The 25,363-nt window shown below is 38.6% G+C and overlaps 2 protein-coding genes across 3 annotated transcripts in view; both read left to right on the forward strand.

The window, feature by feature from the left end:
- The window catches only part of RXFP2 (relaxin family peptide receptor 2), a gene marked incomplete at its 5' end in the record, with an annotated part of 76,856 nt that extends 73,333 nt beyond the window's left edge, over positions 1-3,523 (forward strand). Inside the window, 1 exon segment of the mRNA XM_080376087.1 lies at positions 3,403-3,523.
- Positions 3,419-25,363, forward strand: part of FRY (FRY microtubule binding protein) — a 217,527-nt gene continuing 195,582 nt past the window's right edge. Inside the window, exon 1 of one of the 2 annotated variants that reach the window (XM_080377495.1) lies at positions 3,419-3,579. Coding sequence is in view for 1 of the 2 variants with exons in the window: in XM_080377492.1 (XP_080233618.1) it covers positions 19,792-19,816 (25 nt within the window). In the remaining variant the exon portion in view is untranslated. Of the gene's footprint in view, positions 3,580-17,066; positions 19,817-25,363 lie in introns of those variants that run through there. The other variant, XM_080377492.1, reaches the window with a different exon arrangement.

The following is a 25,363-nucleotide window of genomic DNA, read 5'->3' on the forward strand; positions in this document are numbered from 1 at the left end:
ACGGAGCTTATATTTAGATCACCTTGTATCTGGCATCTGGACTGACTTTATCTGCGTGCTTGGCAAGACGTGGCTGGAGCACTTTCTTTAGTGGATGATACTCGGCGTCATGCCTGTATTGTCAGGTCTCAGTTGCCACGGTGAAAGACGTTCCGTAAAAATAGTTGCTCTTTCTTTAGAGCTGTCCTTCCTATTGGTGGGAGCTGCGCGTGGGATGCCAGTTATTATTGGTGTCTATTAGAAGTATCAGACACAGGGAGGGCTGGTAAAGAACATTTTGCCCTTGTAATTGGACAGATCAATTCTGACCATCGGCAAAGATAACGCATGGCAGGTCCAGCAGCACCGAGTATGCTGATACTGAGCTACATTGCACTGTACAGCTCAAGTTTCTGTAGGGCTGGGTTGTGGGGTAGTTTGGTTGTGGTTTTTTGTGGGTGGGGTGGGATTTTTTTGGTTTGTTTGTTTTTTGTTCTTTTCCAGCGTGTTTTTGTGTAAAGGCATCTTTGTCACAGCTGAAGGGCGACAGGAGCGGGAGGGCCGGGCCGTGCTGCTGGAGGGCCAGCAGGGGGCGCCGGAGCGCCACGCCGCGCCCCCCCGCCGGGCCTTCGTATCCCGAGCGGGCGCCGCCGCGCCGGGGGGCGCCGGGCCCGCGTGGGATGCCGCAATCGTCACGCTTGTAACTACTGCTTCGTCTTATGATGATTATTTCAGTACTGCCCGTTAGGCAGTAATATCGACAAGACCGTTGTGCAGCTGCTGAGGGCGTTTATTAATTTTCTTTGCCTCTTAAGAAGAGAGAGAAACGCAAATCCTGCGTTAGGGAGAAAAAGTGGGGCACAGTGGAAGTGCGGATGATCTGTGTGACTTACACGTGTTGTATGGCACGTATTTCTGATCTATGAAAGTCATGGTTTGGTGTAAATAATACCTGCGGAGAAATAACATACCAAGAAATGTCTCAAGGATGAGTAAAAAGATAGCAGACAACAAATCATGGTGCGACACTCCACAGTTAAACTAATGATATCCATACTGTACTTTATTTCAGGTTCCTCTTTTTGAGCTTTCGTCAGGGTCCGGTTTGTGCTGTGGTTGTAGAGGGGACTGTGCCCTTCATATACTGGACTGAGAAGGTGGTGTGTCAGCACAGGGTTGTAACATTTGCCTGGAGACTGCTTGATTCAGCTTGTGCCGGTTCTTTGAAAGAGTGTCCGTGAAAGTCAGTATTTACAGTGTTGCCTGAGAGTCTGTTATGGAAAGCACTCTCTCTCCTCATGACCCCTCTTCTCCCCCCGAAGTGAAGGGAAATGACTTCAGGCTACCAGAGATTGGAAAGTGCAATTCATCACATGGATATGCAAACCCAGGCAATTGCTTTTAAGATGCAGTCCTTCCTTACTGCACAGATGTGATGTATGACGGAATAAACCCACTCTGTTGTATTGATTACGATAACCTCAAGTATTCCGTGTTACTGGAATAACTCATTTTTGTCCAGAAGTCTTGTAAGTCTCTGACAGTGTCTCGCAGACGTGAACAGTCTCCTCAGCAGGCAGATGAGGAACTAGAGCAGTTTCTGGAACCTGTTAGCTCTACTGTCTGTCACATCTCATTTTCTAAAACCAAAAGGCATCTGAACAACAGGGCCTTATCTTTAAAATGTTTGAGTATAGCATACAAAAAGATATCCAAATTTGCAGAAAGTTTGAAGGAGCAGATGTGAGCCATGATTGCCCTGTCTGTCTCAATGAGTTTTGACTCAGTTGACAGTTTGATAGTTCTCTTAATGTTTGGGAAACCTGAACTCTTGCATAAATATACAAGAAGAGAATTATCCAGACTTGTAGTAGTGCTTCTTAAAATAATTGTGGTTTTTATGGAAGACAGATACAAAGGCTATCCAGAAGGAAAGAAAGAGAAGTACAAATGTATGAGCCCTTCATCACTTCACCATGTATTGTTAAGGGTGGTTCTTGTTCTTAAGGAAAGGGTGGCAGAGGAGACAGGGTTGTAAAACACCGTTTTATGAGATAGCAGAAAACTGAGTATAATTTGATAATATCAACTCAGTAGATCTTTTAATTAAGTGCCTTATCAAACAGTTCATGGGGCTGACCAGGTCAAGTAATGTTGGAGTTGGATTGTCCTGTTTGCTGCCATGAGTCTGGAGTATTGAGATTAAGATATGCTGTTCAAGAGCCTGCTCTGTCAGCGCTATTGTTGTCCACATGGGTTGTGAGACTGTCCTTAGAGGTATTCAGTGCTGTGGTTAGACAAGGCTCTGAGCAACTGCATCTCATATTCAAGTTAGCAAACAAGGTGTCTTACTGATGTCACAGATCTATGTAGCAGCATCACTCCTTGAGCGCACAGAGAACATCCAAACTGTCCTTACAGTTGCAAAATTCCAGTTGGTTTTGATAATTCAGCATTATAGGCCTCTAGGCATATCCATCATGAGACAGTGCTATTTCTCTGAAGGGCAGTATCCACATCTGCTGCTAGTGGTTTTGAACATGGATGTGGTGCAGGTGGCAGTTTCAGCTTCGGAACCTTTGTGCATGCTGGGATCTGCTCAAAAGTCTCAGATTCTTTTCCATCACTACCTTTTGAAATGACATTAAAACCTAGGACACGCTGACAGTAACATGGCATCATATGATCAGTGTGTTTGCTCAGAGGAGGAGCATCAGAGACAATTTCATGCTCCTTTGGTCTTAGGACCAGGGAAGCCAGGTCACAAACCTGATATAAAATAAGAACAGTCCTGCCATCCAAAAGCCATGTCTGTGTTGGGGTTTTTGAGGGCTGATGAGATTTCAGCCAGTCTAGGTGAGGGAGTGTTGCAATGCTACCTTTGTGCCACTTCCACAGAGCGTAAGAACAAATGTACATAGCCTGTCTCAAAGAATGGTTATGGGTGACTAACTTTTGTTTGTGAGCCTGCAGTTTAGACTGAGTTACAAAATTGGCTGACAGATGCCTGTAATTGCACCAAACAAAGTACGATGTTTCCTGTTCTAATAGGGACCTTGTAGTTATACCCAAATAGTAAAAGTAGATTCCTACTTTCAGCATTTTTATTTTCCAGAGACACTGTTCTGTTTACTTCTGCTTAAGGAATTACAGCATAACTCAGTTTCCTCTGTTGCTTATAGTTTCTGACTAGAAATCTACCAAAAAATAAAAAAGGTCTAGTTCATGTTGTCAGTGCAAAGAAAAGAAAGTATGCAATAATTGATTTAACAGCATCTGTTATAAAATGTTTGGTAGATAAATACAATCTTTAAGGTCATGCCTTAAGACTTGGACTTTTTTAATCTTTTGTTTAAAGGAGGAGCAGTAATATGTCATGGTGTCCAGGTGACTGAAGGTTAAGACAAATCTTATTTTCCCTAGGTGGTTGTGATGGCTCACAATGCAAAACAGTGATCTCCAGGAAGCAAGCAAGATAGCATCCAGGGTGCTTACAGTTAACCCATCTCTGCCTGAACTAGAAAACTATTAATGAAAATGACATTGCAAAATTAAAGCATTAGAAGAGATCAGTACTGGAAACCGTTGCTTCAGGGAAAGGTAAGATTTTGCATTCATTATCTAGTCATTAAGGATTTAGGTGGAATTTTTCTGTTAGAATGATAGTGAATTTTATGTATGAATGCATTTCTTTATTGAATACATGTGGCAAATATTGCAGTTTTTTAGTAAATAGTTAAGTCTTTTGCATAGGTGAAAAATACAAAACGTGTATTGGGATTTGGAAGCTCATGTATATGGAGTTCTTACAGAACAGGATTCTGTGCATGAACTTAATTTAGCATTTAGCAATGACAGTTTTGGGCTTCTTACTGCCTCACTTTACATATGAATTACAAAGCTGTATTAAGACCATCACATGGTGCCATAAGAATGTGCACATACCCTACTACAAGTATTTATGGACTCTGTCTTAATGTTAGTGAAAGCTGGCAAACTATTACCAGGAGTTGAAGAAACTTGTGGGTTTAAACTAATCAGATATAGTGCAAGTGTTTTGCTAAAGCCTTCCTGGGACTGAAATTCCTTACAGAAAACGGTTGCCTATATTTGGTTGTATGTGTTTGAAAACAGATGAATAAGTATTTTCCATGTGTACTAAATAAGTATCTGAAATAGCTGCAATTACTACCATGCTTTTATATCTCAAGGGACCTGGGGAAATAACACAGAGCGACATGAGTACAAATTCATCAATGTCCTTCTCTCGAACAAAACCAAACCTTTTTTTTCCTACTAACAAAGGTTGGATGCGTGTTAAGCTACCACTATTAAGCTGCAGTTAGTCCTCCTGGCTATATAAAAATAAGAATTCTTGGGGCAATTAATTTTGCCCTGTAATTGGCTGTAAGTCATGCCAAATTACATTGTTAGCAGTATTTCTCCTGGAGTACTGGCTTCCATAATGTCCCAATTCTACTCCACTGAGGAGTGAAATATTTTCTTTTACTTTTAAAGAGCAGTACTATAAAGGCTCTTGACAGGACCACGGACTTTTCAATCTGAGTAGTTATTTTTATGTTCTTTACTGATTGCTTAATTACAGATTTTTCTCTGACTTTTCAATCTGAGTAGTTATTTTTATGGTTTTTGCTGTTTGCTTAAATACAGATTTTTCTGTTTCAGCTTCTCTAGATTTTTGTATGATGGTTTTCAGTACATTGGGACAATTATTATAATACCATTTGTTACTCAGTGCCTATTTTATTTTAATGTAGTCTTTTTTTAATATCCAAGACCATGCAGATCAAAACAAGTAGAATGATGTATTTATGCTGTAGAGCACAGACATCTGTAAATGTGTGGCGTATATTCTAGATTTATATGACCATTATGAAGATGGTGATTTTCATTGCCTAAAGATAAGCTGTTCTGTGCAGCAGGGTTGTGTTACATGCATGCTGATGGGAAAAAGGCTCCGTATGCCTAAGTCTGTAAGTTCAGTTTGACTTGTGGTACGGCTCTAGGACACACCTCCACAGCAGCGTGTGCACTTTCAACCTGGGGTACCATTGGAACGTGCTGAAATTCGTGTGTCAGTCACTGAAGGGTGTAAGGGAGACATCTAACCCATTTAAAATAAGGCAGCCACAGGAGTCTAGCGCAGTCACTAGTGCTGTAGATACAAGATTGAGCACGTATCGTTGCACCACGTGAGCCAGGATGGAATGAGTGGTGACTCTGGTCTGGAAAAGTACAGCTATATGTAATTACAGACTCTAAGCTGGAAAATGAGAGCACTGTTTCCTAGACTACCTTGCAACTAATTCTAGGACTTCCTACATCCCAGTTAAGCAAACTCAGAAAATACTAGATTTGACCACTTCTGGAGTAGTTTACCTGTTTTACTGTGCCTTGAAACAAGTGATGATACTAAAGTTTCTCCTTCACAAAGCGGGTTTAAGAAGATACTACCTCTCAGCGATTAAACTAATGACTTCTGAGTGAGAACAGTATCTCATGGCAGCAGGCTTCCCACTCCAATGAATACAAATTTGGCATATTAGCAGGTGTCTTGTAAATGTCCTTGAACTCAGAGTTGGAAATACATGAATATGCAAACATATTCATGGGGGTTTATTTTCTAAAATGGAGATGAGACCAACTGATGTGATGTGCTCATGTGAAATCTCTTGTCTTTTACAGTTTAGAAAAATTCCAGGGCAAGGAGGAAATTATTTAGGTCCATTTAGCTAGAACAGTGATGGGGTTTAATTACACTGGTAGCACATCAGAAAAATTAGCAGTACTAAAGTTTGATGAATCTTTCCGTAGGTTCTCTCAGGTTTTGGAGGGTGGCATTGCTGGCATCAGCAAGAGAAAGCTAGGGGAGGTCGTATCTGTTGCTACTCATAACTGCCTTATTTTCTCTTTATTTATTTTAATGCTGCACTATAAACTTATGCTCTTTGATTTATTTGATCTTATGATATTTTAATATAAATTTTCCAGGTCTAAATTGAACTCTTGTCAGTTCTGTGCATTTGGCTTTTGGAAGTAATGAATTAAAACTGTTTAGACCCACAAAGGCATGTGACAAGCTATCTGGCAGTAATCTAGGAATGCAATTAAACGTGTTTAATTATGCACTTTGGTTGCTAGGTTAGAGTTTCAAAATTTTGCAAGGTCGAGACCTCACAGGACATAAAACCTCAACCATTTTATTTTATTTTAGTGCTTTGACTTCATGTTTTGAAGTTTGAGAACCTCCATTGTTTCTTCACTTGGTTCATTGTGAAGCTTGTGTTACCTACGAAGGTCCTGATTTTTACTTAAGTTCTGATGGCAAGCATTGGTTTATTGAGTGTCAAACAAAAGTGCAGATGCCAGTAGCTATAGGTTCAGTAAGTTGTTCTCCATTTCGATCTCCCTTTTTGGAGAGACTTAAGCTCTGCGAGAGTCCAATTCTCTAGTTACCTAATCTCTCTCTCTCTATATATATATATATATACACACGTGGATCTTAGTACTTCACAAGCTGGTGAATGCGATATTTAAAATGGGTTGGACTGACGCAGGGGAATATGTGAGTGCCATGTGCCCAAGAATTGAGATGGAGCATGGATAGACCAATAGATAGACCAATAGTTTTTTTTAAAAAACAGCAAAACAAAACAAAACAAAAAACCCAACAAAATTCACAACACCAACACACAAAACCAAAAATCAACAACAACCAGAAAAGGAAGAACTATAAATAGATTTGTTTTGTTATTTTTAGAGATTCCTGCTGATTGCATAAAAAAAAAATTGCTGATTGCACTGGACTTAAAAGGTCATACTACCAGTGCTCAGTATCTTTCAGACATTTGTGTTAATCTAGTGCAGAGATCCAAACGAAGACTGACACTTGGAATCTGGGGGAGGCAGTATCATTTTTTCCTAATTAAAAATATCAGTGTTCTAGCTTGAAATCTGTTCTGGGAAACAGATCAGCATCATTCATCATGTTGTTGCCAACAGTATTTCTATTGACTTGAATAAAGTAATAACATTTTAGGGCTGATAAGCATCATTTAATATTGCCTGAGTGGTTTTTGTTTTTCTTTTCTTCTTAAGGTACCATAGTAGTTCATGAAAGGAGTTTGTTAATATTAATCCCAGAAGAGTTCTTCAGACTCTTTATAGATATAAGGTGTCTGAGTGTTTAAATAATTTTGGTTTTGCTTGTGTTTTTACTTCCTTAAAAAGAGGAAGGGGAAAAAAGAAAAATAAAAAGTGGGAGACCTGCATCTGGTATTAAAGAAAATATTTTTTGTTCAGGAGTGTGCATAGCATGGAAGATATCACAAGATAGGCAGCAGTTCTTATTGAAACAGCAAATACTTAAAAAGAAATATCATAAGATGAACAACAAAATCACAGAAAGTATGCCATTATTTCCAAAGCAAATATTTTACCAAATAGGGTTTTGATACAAGGAACAGGATGTGATACATACCCAGTACATTTTAAACACATTTAAAACTTCCTGACTTTGCCCTTGCTTATATTTAGATTAAGCTTAAATGGTTCCACTCATTGCTGTTTTACTTTGATTAAAACAGATAACATTACCCCCATGTAGGTGAATGATTTTGGGGCCTTTTCTTGTATGTGTTCCTCCGTATAGTAGAATAAAGGAAAGGCTTTCATTCTCCATTTCCCCCATAGAGAAATGAGCTAAAAAGTCCAAAGATACAGATACACGACTTTTTCTCTCAGTGCTTATGTGCTATTTTGGGATGTGTGCTGACCTACTTTCTATGTTTCCAGAAAGTAAGCTGAAAAATTTTAGCTCAGGTTGCAGAAAGATTTGGATTTATTTTTCAGTGGATTTTTGTACATCCTTTCAGATAGATACACACACACGTTGGCTAATGTGGGAGTTAATGTACACTAGCAAATCAAGATTGCCCATTTTGGTGCAATTTCAACAATAACAGCAGCAGAGATCTGCTGCTAGACACCTGCCTTTAGAGGATTTGATAGGAATGCATTTACAATCTAGTGGTGCTGTTATTCAGAGTTACATGATGAAACAGTAAGCTTTCAGTTCCCAATTTTGAATAAATTTGGTACCTAAGTAGAAAAATCCAAAATTGCTGTAAGAATCTCATCATTGTATTTTTTTTCCAGTTTCTTCAGCACTGTCATAGAGACTGGAAGATAAAACCCCTTTGAAGCATTTACATAGAGCATCTCTTTATTCAGCATCTCTTTATTCAGCGCCCTGACCATCAAAGAATGTTCAGCCCATTAGTTTGCCATCCCTGATTAAAATAATGATACAATGAAATTGGGAATTGTATGAAAAAATTATGAGAGAACAAATAATGAGAGATGAAGACCTGCTTCTGCCCTCTGCTTAGGGCACAAAAAAGTCATTAGTCCCAGCAACACTGCACTGACACATGGGCTTTTCCCACCAGAGCAGCCTTGCTGGTCCTTTTTAGTTTATTTTGCTTCACTCACAATGACCGTAGTGCAGAAGGTCTTGATGTGGCATTTCTTTCATCTCACCTGTATGAGCATACAAAGTTTAAGAATGTCTAAGTCTCAGTGAAAGTCTTCAATTAAAGGAAAAGGCAATTTCCCTTGTCCTCAGAGGCGATGAATTCCACCTCGCAGAGCTACATATCTCTCTCTTCACCACCACTACCATCACCCCACCACCACCACCCAGGTGGAGTTTAGACTTTGGCAACTTAAGTTTTGAACATCTGCAGCTAGGTGAGAGAAAACCAGTCCCTTTTCTTTGCATATATCACAGGTAGAGTAGGGAATTTTGTTGATTTTTCAGTACTGATGTTTTACTGGGAAAGGCTGGACAGTGTAAATGAGGCCTTCAAAATATCACAGATATGGCAGGTCTGTATCTTCCTATAACTGACATACAGCTTCTTATTTCTCTGGAAAGTATTATGACCTGCCTAAGCTAACCTGTGGATATGTCATATGTATGTTTTTCTAAGATTTGATACTTCTTTTTTTAAAAAAATTACATTGTATAGCAGAAAGACTGTATACAGTACTTCTAAAAAATCTGGCTCTCAAATCTTCATTTATAGTTGATACTTGAGGTTTTAGCTCTGTGTGAGAGTTAAGAATTCTGTAGATTCAAAGCTTTTTTCTAGTTTTTTAAGCATTTGGATGATGTAAAATTTTCACTTATTAAGTATCCTCTGCATTCCTACTGCTTTCCAGGGTATCCCAGGTTGGTGGGGTATTAGTAAATAATGAAGGTGAATCAGTGTTACAGCATGATAGTCATGTGTGAATTGCCTGGTTAAGCACTGATGGTACAACAACACATATTTTTAATGCTGCTACGTGGAAGGTAATACGAACACATGTTGTAGGGTTACAAATACAAAACTCTTTAGGGTAGTAACTTGAAGGAAAGCCCAAGGGATAATTTGAGAAGCTTGTTTAGCTTGTCTGTCAGTGTGATGCTAAAATACTGTGCTAGTAAAGTATTTTATCCAGCGCCTTGCTATTTCCACTTAACAATTGAAGTATAAATAAAGGAGATAGTTCAAAAAAGAGGCCTGTGGAATTTTTCAAGGTCTGGAAGGGAAAAAAAAACAACAAAACTTTTATACTGCGAGGCCTCAAGATTTCAGTCATGTAAATTAGAACAGAAATTTGCAAGATTAATTGATCATCATCTACAGATTCTTGTAGACTGGAATTTCTCAGCTTTATAAAGGCAGCTGGAAGGTGAAGCTGAACTAGTTTCATCCAAACTCAGATTTTCTCACAAGAAGGAAATATTAACATTGGAATAGATGAGTTGTACCATCTCCTACTAAGAAAGGAGGAATATTGCTATCACAGTGGGACAGGCACTGCCAAAAGCTAACTTTAACCTTGCTATATTATATATATTATATAATTCAGTATAGCTAGTGGAGAGGCAGAGGTTATTCCTAGCCCTGAATCAATGGCTCTGTCCGTTGACTGTGAAAGAGGTACAGGAGTCTCGGCTTCCAGGCTGAAACTAGGCTTTGTGATTTAATTCCTCAAGACTCCAGTACTTTCCAAAAGCCTATCTTTAGCTAGCAGGAAAACTCTGCATCCTTCTGTATACAGTTGGTCCAGATGACCCTCGTTTATACTTGCCTCTTTTGATGCTCCTGTGCTGTATTCTTTCCCGTGCAAGCAGATGGGCCCTGCTTGTTACACTTGAGAAGCATATCTGGGAATCTCCATTTCTCCTGAAATGTGATCTGAACTTCACCCATTTCTCTGTGTACTTCCAATCTGTGTAGGAACCAAGGGGATCTCAGGTTATTTAGGTCCCCTTGGGACCCTCTATTAGTTTCCGCCCCTCCCCAAAAGTATTTATTACATTTACACACTATGCTGAAAAAGCTGTTTCTCTAATACACCACTGTTTTGAGTCAAGACTTGGAAGCATAGCCCCAAATAATTTTCTCCACCAAAGAAAGATAGAAATGATATGACTAGCAGTGTAAAGTGCCATGAGTAGGTCTGATCCTTGCTATCATACTTCTTCACTTCCACAGGTGAATGTTGTTCTCAGATGCAGGGTCACTTTATCAGCTAGATTTATAGTGCTAACATGACAATGTTAGTGCTTAACTATGAAAAATGTAAGGGTAATGATTCCTAACGCAAACTGATTGAAGTACTTAGTGATACGAGTCCTCCTGAAAATAACTAGTTTCTGTAGTATTAGCACTTTTTCTTGGACGTTTGCATAATTACAGAAGGGTTCAAGAATGTATTTGTCATCTTTGCCTGTCCTAGAGACTGGTAACAGCTTGACTTCCCACAGATAAGCCAGATCATGGTATTCTATGCTATCACAGGCATCAGTTCTTCAAATTCCTCTTGAAACTAATCTGAAATGTCAGGATGGTTATGTGAGCCGTGTGAGGATACTGCAACAGGGCTGCACAGTCTTTGTTCGAGTATCTTTGAATCTAGATTAATTTCAGGATTATTGTCCTGAATCCAGATGAAAAACTTACTGCTCCTCAATATTTTGCTGCTCATCTTAGTTTGGGGGTTATAAAGCCTGCAGCTGAACTTGCAAGAAGCAGGTGGACGATGGTGTTCATGCACCTCCCTGACCCTGGAATGAATTACTAGAAGAGTTCAGTGGGAGTCTCGCTATGTTTTGGGAGCGTTGCGGGATTTATCTCCCTTTGGCAAGCTTTTTTCTCTCTAACTAAGCTCTTAATTGACTTTGTGTAAAATAAATTTCTCAGTTCTGAAGCCCTTTATGGAGATAGCAGTAGAAGACAGTAAGGAGTGGAAGGGTGTTTCCTTTTCTTGAGGGAGCTGATACAAGAGTTGATTAACATTCACAGTCAGTGGGCAGGCAGGTGCCAAAATACGTACTTGCTGCAGTGAGTGTCTGACTTAAACTAGGTTATTGTGCACTTTCATTTAACACTAACACTACATTTTTCTCAGTTGTTTTCCTAAGTGTTACTAGTCAGAATAAGGTTGTGTCGTCTTAGTTTAAATTTTACCATTTGCACAGCTGACACTCAGAAAAGTAAATGTGTTTCTGTTCTGTTTTTGCAGGAGTGATCTTTCCTTACTTTAATTGCACACAGTAATATGTGTGTGTATATATATACATGGTATTTATCTGGTGAGCCTTGGGCCACTGCAGCTGTGTGCAGGGACGCACTTTCAGCAGCATGATCCCTAAAGGGAGCAGATCTCAAACACATGATGTCTTTTGTCATTCTGCCTGTATTACAGCACTTGCAGAGGGGGCAGAACTATTCTCTTCTGCCAATACTGTTTTGAATGCATCTACTGTCATTCTCACAAATTAACTGTTGTTGAATTAGTCTAAATTGTAGTTAACTCTGGCCAGTACATAGTTGCAAAGAATCTTGTCCAAATTTTAAAATGTTTTTCTAATTCATTCTTGTTTTGCTTGTACTAATAATAAGCGTGACCACTGAGTATCCTGATCTGAATAATCCATACACATCTGTACAGTTCTATTAGCCACATTTTATTTTTGTTTTTTTAAAAAATATATATAATGCACAGGCACGGTCCCTTAAATCTAGCATTGGTATGCAGGCTATATAAATTGTGTCAGGTTTGTAGCAGTGTAAAACAGTACAATGTTTTTCCATTCCTGTCCAGGAACAGTATTAAGGCATGATTTGGATGCCATCTTATGCAGTTTATGCCTTAACAATTCAGAGGAAAATAATCCGTAAAATCGGGAGCTTTTAATATCATTGTTTAAAAAGGTGGTGCTTTTTAACTGGTTAGGTTCTTACACTTCTTCAGGAAACAAGGTGGAGGAAAGAGAACCCCAAAATACCTCTGACTTAAGCAAGTTGGTGCAGAGAATCTCATTCTTCCTTTCATGTTTTGTGTTTTTTTTCCCTCTTTTCAGTCTTTAAGCACTTGGAGTTCTTCACTTACCTTAAAGCTTGCTTTAGGGGTCAGCCCCTGCTTGTGCTTGCTGTTTGAGGCAGCGCTGTGTGTCAGTTACTTGCTGTTGGCCGCTGCTTCCTGTGGTTTAGACCCTGAGTTTCCTCACATTCTTTCATTTTCCCTATTATTTTACATGTATACTGGCTGTCATCTTTTATCTCTGAGTATGGGGAAAAAAATTACATTTAATATTATTTAATGTTCGGATAGCTGTTCCTTTCCTTGCTTTCTGTCTTTTTTTTTTCCATGACAATGTAAGAGGAGCTCCAGTCTGCTTCTAAATCCACATTCATGAACTTGTGTAGAAAAACTTTCCCTCAGCTGTTCTCATTTCTCCCAGGCAGTGCTTTGCTTACTGCAGGTGGGAAAGGGACAGGGGGAGAAGAGATGGGCGCAGAGCGGGAGAGAAACTGTTTATTTGCAATATGGAGTTAGATTCGGGAGCACAGGCAAAGCATGAGTAACCAGTTCGACTAATTCAAGTGCAGTTGATAAGAGAGGTGACAGAACTCTGTTGCAAGTCTGTACACAGAAAAATGCTTATTTTATGAAAGAAGTATGCTACTGTATTGCAGTGTTAGATGCAGCAAGTGGGTCTTATTAATACTGTTCAAATGCAAAATGATTATTTATAATAAAAGTACAGAAATTTAACATTGTACAATTAAACATGTACAAAACAGGTCTGGGGTATTTGTGTCCATATCTGGAAGTTTTAAAGATAATTTACACTTCTGTGCTTTACAGTGCTGTAGCAATGTCATGTTCGTTCTTGTATGCCGCCGACTTCTGTAGCAGAAGCTGAAACTCATGTCTTTGAGGTTCTGCCTCAGTCGGGCATTCAGAGTAGCTGGTAAAGTTGTGTTCTGTTGTTTCTAGAGCTCTGGCCTCAGGTGGAAAACCTTCATTTTCCTATTGATTGGTCTTGCACTTGGGACAGTTTTAGAAGTAGTCCGGAGGAAGCTGAAATACAGCCAAAGGATATAGAGAGCAAAATGAGTATTTCCCTAATATGAGATAGAGAATAAAATTAAGTCAAAGTGTATATAAATCTGTATGTTACACTTCCAATGAAAGGGGATGCACTGAAAGCATGCCAGACAAATTTAAACCTATTTCCATGTGCCAGACATCAAGAATATGCATGTGGTTCTGACTCCCCTGTGAGTGTGATAGCTGGGAAGGAGGATGATTTGCTGACTGATGGAGATGGAATGCATTTGTCATCTTAGATTAAGATTTCAGATGCTTTTGTAAAGACTGCTTTTGTCTCTGGGGAAACCTGAAGGATAGGCTCACACCTTGCAGTTTGTGTGCTTCTTTGGCCAAACATTGCTTTAATAGATACCTTTATGATCACTAGATGACACTGAGAGCACTAATTTAGAGAATCAGTTGAACAAAACTAGGTTATGTTTCTATTACTGTTAGGGATCCATCTATATTTATTGTATTGTTACTGGAACTCCAAAATTATAGCTAAATGTGGCTTTTCTATTCAGCACAGCATGCCACGCATGAAAATGAAGTGGGCTTTTCGGGAGAATATGGAGGAGTTGGAAAGCTACAGGCTCAGCATATAATCAAGCATACTGTGAGCTGATACCGAACAATAAAAAATTCTATGCTTCAATTCCTTTAATAGTAGTTATAAGTACCCTTATTTCTGAAAACAGTATGATTTGTGCATCTGAATTTAGGTAGGCCCGAGTACACATGTAAGATCCATCTGTCTGGAGACTTAGGCAAAATATAGGTACTTTACGTATTTGTCTTAAATGGAAAACTAAGATGTAAACGATACCTGGCCTTTTGGACTACTACATTTCTGAAAGTGAGCAGGTGTCAATGTTGAGGATCTAGGGGACAGTTTGCCCCAACACAAGGGTACAGGTGAAGCTTAGAGCAATAGGAACCGGGGCAGTACTGCTTTCTGCTGTTCTGGAACCCACTCTTACTAGAGGCAGCCCAGTTCTCCCACCCTTGAGAACAGAAGATCATATCCTTGGGAGGCTCAAAAGATATATTTTTTTTTTTAATCCCCAAACCACAAGCAAGTTAGAGCTCCTGGTCTGGATCACATCCTTTGAATCAGAACTTAAATGATGCTGGAGAGAAGGCAGTCTTGATCCCTAAGATTTGAGCACATAGATTTCACTCAGATGTGAACTGAAGTGGAAGTAAAATGATCTGAATCTCACCCTTAGTAACAGATGACACAAAATGTGTTTCATTATGTGGATGTAGGAGTACTATCCAGACTCAGAACAGGAGACACCTATTAAAGAGTTAAATATTGTTACTGGATTCTAAGGCTGGTGATAGTTGTTACCTTCTTTTTGTTTGTGTGGGTAGCAATATAAAACTTAGCAGGTACTAGCTCAGGGGTTGGAGATCACATTGTGTATCAGGTTGTAACGCAGAGCCTTTTAAAACCTAAGGCATGAATATTCAGGGAGGATGTGAGGAAGTTAAGTGACCATGCATTAAGTAGAGCCTGACATTATAGGAAAATGTGGAGCATAGGAAAAGTTGAGAAATCAAATCTTCACAAGAGGACAGAATTTTCTCTCCTCCTTTCTTTTCAGTGTGGTATTTATTTCAAAATATTTTCTGGAACACTGTTCCTGGTTGGGTTGTTTTTGTTGGGGTTTTTTTGTGTGTGTGTGTGTCTTGCAATGTAGGAAAGACATGTGAAACCTAATTCAGGTCTGTCCCATTACATTGCATAGGACAGGTTTGCTGAAGGGTGAGATAAGTTTGGGCTGCTTTTCTTTTTTCCTCTTCATTAACAAAATTCCATGTAACATAAGCAATCCAGAGTCTTGAGCAAGGGACTGTTTCTGCCACAGGGCAGCCCGATCTATCATCTCATCCAGCACTGAATCAATGCAACTTTAATATATTGGATTTTTTTAAAGTCTGTATGTTATTAATAGGCCACAGATATATATATTTGCCCATCCATTAAAAACAGAATTTTCATTATCCTTTAATTTTCATGATAAGGAAAGGAAGAAGACTGGATTTCCTAAATGTCTGTGATCACTTTGGACAGTGGCTTCACTTAACAGCAAGTGTAGAATAAACTCTTCGTAGCTGATGGAAATTTCTATTAAAATGATCCTCTCTAAAAAGCACTTTCAAGTTCCAAACATTTTTGATTTTTTTCTCTATAACTGTAACACTTTTTTTTACAGAAGCTGAAATGCTTTGTTACTGTCTCACAGTATGTGCTAACCAAATTTAATTTATGTAAAATACTGAACACTCAGAAGTGGCTTTAAATAGCAAATCATCCCTGAAATCTGTAACCTTCGTGTTCTTAGCTTGCTTGCCCTTTCTACACAGAACACAATAGGGAAAACGGGGACATCTGCCATGTTTTATTGAGGACTAATAATACACTCTACTACATAAAATTCCTGCATAGCCTCTAGGTCTTTGTCTTACAACTGTACCCAGGGCTTAAGCCTAATGTCACAGATTGCAGTGGAATAATAGCAAGAACGATTTTGTAATTGTGAGTGTTACCATCGTGCAAATTCTGGCAAGTTCCACCATCAGCCTTTGATATTTGGAAGATGCCCAGCCTCTGGGCTGCCCTTGGGCGAAGCCGTGTGTCCTGACAATTCTGAAGCCATCTGCAAGGACCCCCATCAGCTGGCTGGGTTCCTGTGCTGTGCCTCTACCCTCTACACAGACAGAAAATGCCTGTTTCCAGGGTTTGCACAGCATTTCTGTTGGAGAAGGATCAGCTTTAAAGTCCTCATGAAGATACGGCTGCAACAGCTATCATGTAATGGAATATCAGCATGAAGTTGTTACAAATGTAAATTAGTATATGAATTGCTCTGCTTATGAAATGCTGTGACATAAGTCAGCATCCCCTCTTAGTATGGGAAGTCTGCATTACGGATCAAGCAGTAAGGGGCTAATACTATCTTAGAACCAGATTACAGCTTTAACCATAGATTTTGTTTGTTGTTAGCAAACAGGAGTATGACTAGAAATTAAATGTGCTTATTTTCTTTCAGCTGAAAGACAATGCAGTTGAAACACTCAGCCAAATGTCTTGTCAATATTAATCTATTAAAATCAGCATACCAGCATAGAAAGCAACTCTGGAAAAGCTGTATCCTCTTCTTTGTTTTATCTGTTTGTGTTTGAGAGAGGTGAGGAATTGTCTGGGCTGAAAGCTTATTTCTCTTTTCTGTGACTGTAATTAAATATTAAGTTATCTATCGCAAATCAAAACTGTAAATGTAGTGCATGATATGACTAGAATCTAATACTCTGATTTAAATTTATCTAAGGTCAGGTGTAGCCTGGCAACTGAGTCCTAATTGGACTATTCTGAGTGAGGTGTTTGCTACAAGGGTAGAAATCAATGTGAACCTGAAATGATCTCTTTGCTGGCATGAGAGTATGACCATGATGTTGACTTTTTTCTCTTATACCCACTGCTGAAAAACGATGCTTGAATAAAGAGAGGTTTTTATGTATGCTGAAGCAGTATCAAAATCCCAGTTCTTTGCCTGTAACAGCATTAGACTGGAAGAAATGGGTTAATTCAAGCAGAGAACGTATCAGATGTTCACGTTATTCCAGGAAATTAAACAAATAATTTTTGAGTAACAGCTGGAGGGTTTGAATAGCTGTATAATTTCCTCAGTTTTTCCCTTTTTCTTCCATTGTTTAACTTTCATATTTGAAATACAAACCAAAAGCGGTTAAGAGTCTTCGTAGCACCAATATGTTTGCCTATCTGTGACTGTTCTGCTATGTATAGGGGATGAGACCTAGGTAGTAAGTGCTTACAGGGGAAAAAAGAAAAATTTTCTAAATGGGTATGTACTGTTGAACAGTCTCCTCTGGGCAAGCAGGTACCCAAGAATACTCACCTTGGCTGTTATCAACTTTATTTCTTTAAACACTTCTGACACCTGTAAAACCCATCCAAAATGCAGTAGGTAGCCTAAACATTGCCTTTGTAACCTTAGTTTTGCGAACATTTTAACTAGGGGAAACCTAGCACAGTCACTAAAAGAAACGATTCATATATCCTTGTCCCAGATGCATACTCCTCTTTTTGTCCCTTGTGGCAGCATGGCTGAAAATAAATAAATGAAAGGTAACCTAAGTTTGTGCCATGGTTTGCTGGGCAGCCTCACAAAACAGGTGCTAATGCAACAAGGAGGGAGGCTCCGTGGGCCCCAGGCAAGAAGAAGGATGAGGCTTTATTAATTGAATGAATGAGTGATTGAGTGGTGGTGATTTCAAACTTCCTAAAGCTCAAACTTTCCTTTCTTGCCATTGCAGTTCCTCCAGCATACATGGCTAAGAGGCCTCATTCTCCCTTGGAGGTATTTACATACCATTCTACTCTGGTATGTATAGCATGATGGGACATCTGTGAATCAGTGTACACTGATATGGAAGTTACTTTACCAAACCAGACAGGAAATCATTGTAGTGTTAGGGGTTTTTTCATAATACAGATTTTCTGAGCCAGCCTACACTGGCTGACACATTGAGAACACTTTTGAGGAAACCTTTTTTTATTTCTACTGTTGATAAGCACAAATATTTCCTCAGCTGCAAATGAGAATGACAGCTCTAATGCAGTCATAATAACACGCAGCTTACTGCACATGAAATGTAAGATTTGCTGCCGTATTATTAAACAAAAAGCTAATGATAATTCCTCCTGTGAGACAACCCATTTTTCCTTGACCAGTTTTGTAGCCTCAAATCTGTATTTCTGCATACAGAGTATCATCCAAACACAAATCAGTTATCAAACATCGATTTCCTTTAGCTTTTATTTACTAAACTTTAGTCAAAAAAATTAGTAATAGAAATTGCAGTCACTACAGTTGGGTAGTCTGCTGGAGGCAAGGGGTGTGATGTTCTTGTTTAGCCTTCAACCATAGGATAAACCCAATTATTATTATTATGTTGATTGTTATATATACTTGCAAAATTGCAAGAAAGTACTGAACTACACAGAACCTACCAGAGAAGCCTGAAGCCATATACACCTTTGCCAGCCTCAAAATGTAGGCAAATTGTAATTCCCATGCTTTGTTTTTCATCATTCGAGCACTTCGGTGATTCAGTTCTGAATGTTACATGGTGATTACATTCCTGTAGTAATCTCCTCTGAAGGATCTTGTGTAAACCTTTGATGGGATAAGTAGATAGTCGTCTTTTATCTTCTGTGCTCAAACAACTGTAATAGGTTAATGACACGTTTTTAGGGTTTTTTTGGAACCATGTTGATTAGTCCTATTTTATTGGGATCATGGTGTTTTACTCAATTCTAATATCATTTTAATCAGACTTTCAGATAAATGAAATATTTTCGAGTCTCTATTGTAATTTTCAATTATTTACTTATTTTTTGTAAAATACTTCAACCATTTGATTCTTGATTTCCTTCTGGATTCCTGGATGTATATGATAGGAACCTTGTGATTAATTGCATGTAAGTTATTTCCACACATCATGCTTGCATTTTTTGTTTTTGTTGTTGGGGTTTTTTATTTTATTTCCATCTATAAAGGTGCAAAGCTTCTGTGCCTAACAAAATAGGAGGTTTGAGAGGGATATTGTCACTGCAGCCTTGGTGGAGAAGAATCACAAATTTTACCAAGAGTGCTCTTTTCCTTTCTTCCTGTGCTGAATCTTAAAATCTTTTTTGAATGCTCAGTGCATCTACTTTATTTCTTTGGTCTTATAATTAATAATCATAATCAGCTTTTCCAAGTCCCTCTTCCTCCCCCATTCCCAGTTTTGTTCTTAGTATTGTGTTGTAACTTATTCTATAGTGCTTTTACTTGGGAGTAGACAGTCAAGTTTTTACACGTATGGCTCAAAGATGAGAAAATCACCAACAGGAGATACATAAACTAAATCACTAAAAAAGGCTATGAAAATGGCACTTAGGCACCTTACTGCAACAGCTTTCAGACACCACAGGAACCTTCAGCTTCTCTTCAACTGCTGTATATTCCTTTACCTTTTCAATTTTCAATTACTTGGCTGTGTTGACTTCTAGGTCTGAATGAATTTTCAAAGTATGTGTTCTAGAGTGAATTCTACAAAAGGCAATTTAGTGATGACATGTTTGGGGTTTTTCATCCGTCCTCTTCTGGGTTTCCACCTGAAGTCCACTCAAGGGTAAACTGTTCTTAAGTTTCTGTGTGCCACTGCTGGATCAGGGACTTTCACCCTTTACAGGTCTCCCCCCATCTGAAAGAGATCACTATCGTGCTTCTGAGTATCCCAGCGGCGATTTCTCCTGTTGGAAATGTTCCACTTGTCATGAATATTAATTGGGCTGGAGAAGGTAAGATTGTATAGTGCAGCAATTGTATCACTCTTCTAATGAATATTTAATTATTTATACGTGTTGGAGTAGTTTCAGCAGGAAAAGTCAAGAGCTGTTTCCAGAATATCCTTGTAGCCTGGTGGTAAGGTCACTTACTGAAGATGTTGAAATTTTATTTAAAGCTTTTGTCAAATTTCAGTTTAAAGTTCCTCAAATGCCAATTCCTGCATTTGGTATTTGTCATTTCTCGGTCTTCACACATGGTTCAAATATATTTATATTTGTTCAGATTTAAGCACTTTCTGTTGTTTTGAAAAGCTTTTGATTGATTTACTTTGGTTTAGTTGGACTATCAGGAATGGACTGAATGTTTTTGTTGGTTCAGTCAAAGCTGAAAAAGCAAGTGGAATTGGAAGAGAAGGGGAAGGAAGGAAAGCTCCCCTGACCTGTTTTGGGTCTTTTTTATTAACTGGGAAAAAAACAGGATGAAATCCACAGATTCTACAGATTTGAAGGATGTGAAGGAAGTATTTTGGCCTCTAATGATGAAGACCAATGTCTAGAGGAAATTTTTAAAAGGACCTGAGCAATTTAACATAACCTTTGGTTATAACCTAATTCCCACCACCTAACCCCTTTTGGAGCCCAGTGGGATTTTCAGAAGCTTAGTTCTGCATATAAACAGAGCTTATGATCCTTTGAATACTCAGTAAGACCAGAAATAATCCCTTTGCTATCTACAGTTAGTGTTCACTTGGTTTAATTTACTTTGGTTTAAATATTCAGTTTCTTCTGAATGCAGGGTATGATTTCTGGGTCCAATGTATTTAAGACTGGATTCTTATGTTCATAATTTCAACCTCCAGCCAGACGCAATTTAATATCCAGAGGAAGAAGACAAAGACAAAATCTAGCAGTCTGTTTGCATTCTGCATTTCTATAAAGTGTTTTGAAAACTACATATATATATATGTAAAGATATGTAATTTCCCCTCTTCCCTTCTAAAAGCATGTAGGTGAACCATTTATTTCTTGTCAGCAATAATAAAGGTTGTACTGAATGTCACACAAAAACTGTATTTGGCATAGGCAAATGCATCATTACACCAATCATACGCAAATCGTACAATGTACCTTATCTTTAGGAAGGTAATTAAAGCATTCATGGTTTAAGTGTTTTAAATTATTTGGAGAAATCAAGTTCTAGCTCAGGTGTAAAAATCAGTTGGCCCTAGGTATCTGTGGTTGAAACACTAGTTACTCTTACTTGAATTACCACTCTGCTGTATTAGGCGTATGTAATTAGAAGATTTGTTAGTTTTAATTTAGTAATTCATTTTGTCTCACTTATGATAGAATTCAAGTAAGAAAATCAGGTTCATGGAAAATGTTAGGATTTGTGCTTTCTTAGTTATGAACATTTCATAAGTGGAAGATAATATTCTTGGGAGGCCTAGAAGTTTTCATTGGGCTACCTGGGACAAACCAGGAGAATTACTTTGGCTTGTAGTTAAATGGAGAGTTTACAGACAGTCTTAAGCATATACATATTTAAATGGCTCATTTTTATTAGTCAGCAGTTACAGAGAGAGACTAATCAGGCATGCTGGCAGAGCCTTCATTCTGACATTATGCCATTAGGAAATGACATTATTGCTTCTTGAGGAAAAACTCCAAACTGATAGCTGTGGCCAGAAACACCTTTGTGCTTTGGACTGTTTATCAGTCTAAAACCTCAACATACTGTTCAGGTTGTACCTCTTCCCAGACAGGTCCCTTAAGGTTTTTGTTGGGGTATTTTTGTTTTTTCCCCTTTCTCACTCTCTTTTTCTTTTTTTAAGGTTTAGCAATACTTGTTTACCTTGCCAAGTTAATGAACTGTTGTAGTCTGAATCCAGCTCGGCCTCACACCAGGCACCAGTTGTTGCAGCACAAACAAGCTATCAAGCTGCAACAAGGCTTTTACCTTTGGTCAGATTCTGTGGTCCATGCTGTTTCTCCTTCCTCCAGAGGTCAGACCACACTGCCCCTCCTCCATCAGACCCCCTTTCCCATCATACTTCATGCTATTTAACTGCTTAGCGGAACGAGCTACAGCTGCACATCATCCATGTCAATCAACCCACTGCCTCTGAGGCAAGGCCACAGCTGCATATTATCAATGCTAATCAACCCACTGCCTTCAGTCCTCTACAATGAACTATTAATGAACTGACCAGAGAAGTGCTGTTGGTATAATATAAACCATACTAGCTGTAGACAGTGCCTCATGTGAAATTTTATTTTCCCCTTTGCACAGATTGCGCTGCTGAGCTCAGGTTTGTTGAACTTCCTAATTACCTCAAAACTTTCAAGCAAATGATTTCAGCATGTCTCCTCCCTGTGCCATTCCCTGATGCAAGGAGGGGCGATGCAGTAACTCTACACCTGTTCCAGCACACGCCTATCAACTTGCTCAACTTCCCTAGCCAGCCCCAGTGGAGCATGAGAACATCTGAGATTGCCTGGTCTGTAACCACTAGTCCACATTACTTCTGGATGTTCAGATTGGCGTTGTGCTGGGGTGGCCTTAGCAGTTAGCGCTCTATAATGGCTGTTGATGACAGCAACTTTTACTCTAGGACTAAGAGTAAACTGAATTCCTATCAGACTTGTTATAAATCAACAAGACGGAGAAGCCTACCACCAGACATCGTGCTAGAAAATGATTTTAAAGGAAAGTTTCAAAGAAATGTTAGGAATATAGAACCTATACATCCAAGGCGCCCTAAGAAAAGACCTTCTATATTTTCAGGTAGGAAATGCTATGTTAACACTATATTGGTGCAGTATCTTTTAAACCTTTTTGGTAATACTTGAAGGAGTCAGTAGCTGATTCCTGTCCAAATTTATTCTGTTTTAAAACCTAAGACAGTCTTCACAGATATATTTAATCAAGTACCATTTATGTTACATTGTGTCAGCCATTAGAGCGAGATGGATCCAAAAAGAGACTTTCTTAATATTTTTCATTTCATGTTGCTTGCTTGTGTGTTTTTTTTTCTTCTTTTAATACTTAACATTTAAAGAAAACCAGTTTTTTCTGTTTTTTCTGTAGAGATGCTTTAAACTGCATTTTGCTTAACCCCACTTATAAGCAATGCAGTCAATAAGTGCAGTGTAAGTATCTCTCTAGCTTCTGTAATACTGTATCTCATTGCTTTGCTGGAGGGGAGAGGTTTGGGGATACACAGACTTCTGCAGTCTAGCTGATTTTTATTTTTTTTTTTTTAATGTAGCAAGAAATTAACATCACTAAATAGTCAAATGCATGCTTTGAATTCCTGGCTTGCACTGGAGCCTGTAATGCCTGGAGTTAATAATTCAGTTTAACTCTAGTTGTTAAGAAGTAGGAACAAGGTGTAAGAGTGGATTTCAGTCAAGCTAGTGGCAAGTCTGGATTATTTTGTTTGGGATTTTTTTGTTATTATTATTTGAAATATACCTAAAAATAGGCAACAGATTAGCATAAGGACAAAGGTTTCGTTGCAAAACAATCAGGTCATCTTCACTAGGGAAGGACTTAAAAGGTTTTAGAAGGAAAATAATATCAGCTTATCCCTACTGAAACCAAAGATGTGTTTCTGTGAGGCAATCAGAGGAAATTAAATCATTTATAGAAACAAGAATATAATGTTTTTTAAGTTTCGGTATCTCCATTTCCAGATGAAAGTGAAGATCTTTAAATTTGATCTTTGAAGACCTATGAAGTATATTTTAAAGTGTTATTATTTAAATATTAATATTATATTGCTTAATGACAGCTAAACTGACATGGCTACCTTCTCATGAGCTGAAATACTACTGAAGGAATGGGAATACAATGTTAAAAGATGACACAGGGCAGCACCATTTGTGTGGGATTTAGAACCTGAATTGTACCTTTGTTAAGATATTTGAAATATTTCAACACCTCAGGAAATAAAGCTTTTTTCATTCTTCCTCTTCTACTTCCCCAGCTTAAAAAAATACAGAAAGCCTTATCGGATCTTAGGTGACTCAGACATGCCCAAGGCTCCTGTGCTTCCTAGTGCCTGAACAGGCTCTTCCTGAGGTGATGTGGTCTGTTGGTGACCGTCAAAGCACATCATTTTGGGCAGGGTAGACACTCTGTATCTTACTCTTTCTCAGTTTCTGCTTTTTGCCTTTTGGCTACCATTTCTGCTCCTTAATTACTTCAGTATTTGGTTGGGTATTTTTCTTCCTCCTGTAGCTTTTAACTTTTTTCCCCCTGTACATAATCATTTTTGTTAGAAAAAACATATTAAATAGCCATGCATTTGGTCTCCAACGCCCATGCTCTGTTGTGCCCACTCAGATTTCTCCCTTATTCTGTGATCTTAGTGAATTCAGCTCTTTTTTCTCTCTCTGTTCTCTTTCCATCCTCCCAAATTACCACACTAGCAGTAACGCTCCATCGTTTGTGCTGTGTCAGATATGAGCACTTTAATGTAGTTTGTGTGTCTGGAGTGCTGCCATTACACTTATGAAATCCACTGCAGCTGTGTTACTGTACACTCAAGGGCACTTAACTCAAAGGTAATGCAAATTACTTGCTATAAGCAATTGATGGAGCATGATGGAAAGATAGGTGTAGTCTTTCATTTGGGAGGTCAGCAGTATGCATGGGAGAAGCATTACTTGGTTTGCTCTTGAAAACAGGTTAACAAAGTAAGCTTGAAGTCCTCTAGACCATTGTCTTTCATGCTGTAAATGCAGATTAGAATGGAAACAGAGTTGTGTCATGGAATCATGGAATGGTTTGGGCTGGAAGGGACCTCTAAAGATCATATAGTCCAAACCCCCTGCTGTGGACATCTTCCACTAGATCAGGTTGCTCAGAGTCCCGTCCAACCTGACCTTGAACACTTATCTTTAGATAGACAGATATTAAATATATATATATAAATGTACATATTGATATACTTGCTCAACAGTCTTTTGAATCACTGCCGAAGTCCTCTGAAGAATGTGGTAATTCATACTTACTTGTTTCAGCCTAGTCATCTATTTTTTTCTTAATATTAATATGAATGTTTAAAATTACATAATTTTGACTCTTCCACCTTCTTCTAATCTCCATATCTCTGCTTAGTCTTTTATATCACTGTGAACCTGTTTTAGCTTTAGGACAAGTTTGCAGTTTAGTCTGAAGTCACGTACATCTTGTTTTCTTTCCTTTTATTCTATCTTGGAAAGCTTAACTAATGAAACAGTGAACAGGGACACATCGAGACATGTAGGTGCAAGGATATAGCTTGGTTCATACATTGGGACTCTTGTTCCAGACTTGGCACAGACTCAGAGAAGCATCTTGCATGCAATGGGCTTGTTTTACATTTTTTCTTAACTGTGATAGCTAGAAGCTCACTCTTTAAAAATGAAAGCTGAAACCTGAGAAGACAGGCACGTCTGTCTGTCCTGTCATCGTGAAGTTAGTCATTCACGTATGCCTGGGCAGGACCATCCAAACAATGCTGTCACTGGGTTGCGTTCATTTCGTATGGCAAGGGAAGAGCAGAAACT

The sequence above is a fragment of the Falco punctatus genome (assembly GCF_963210335.1).
Source record: "Falco punctatus genome assembly, chromosome: 2".
Taxonomy (NCBI): Eukaryota; Metazoa; Chordata; class Aves; order Falconiformes; family Falconidae; genus Falco; species Falco punctatus.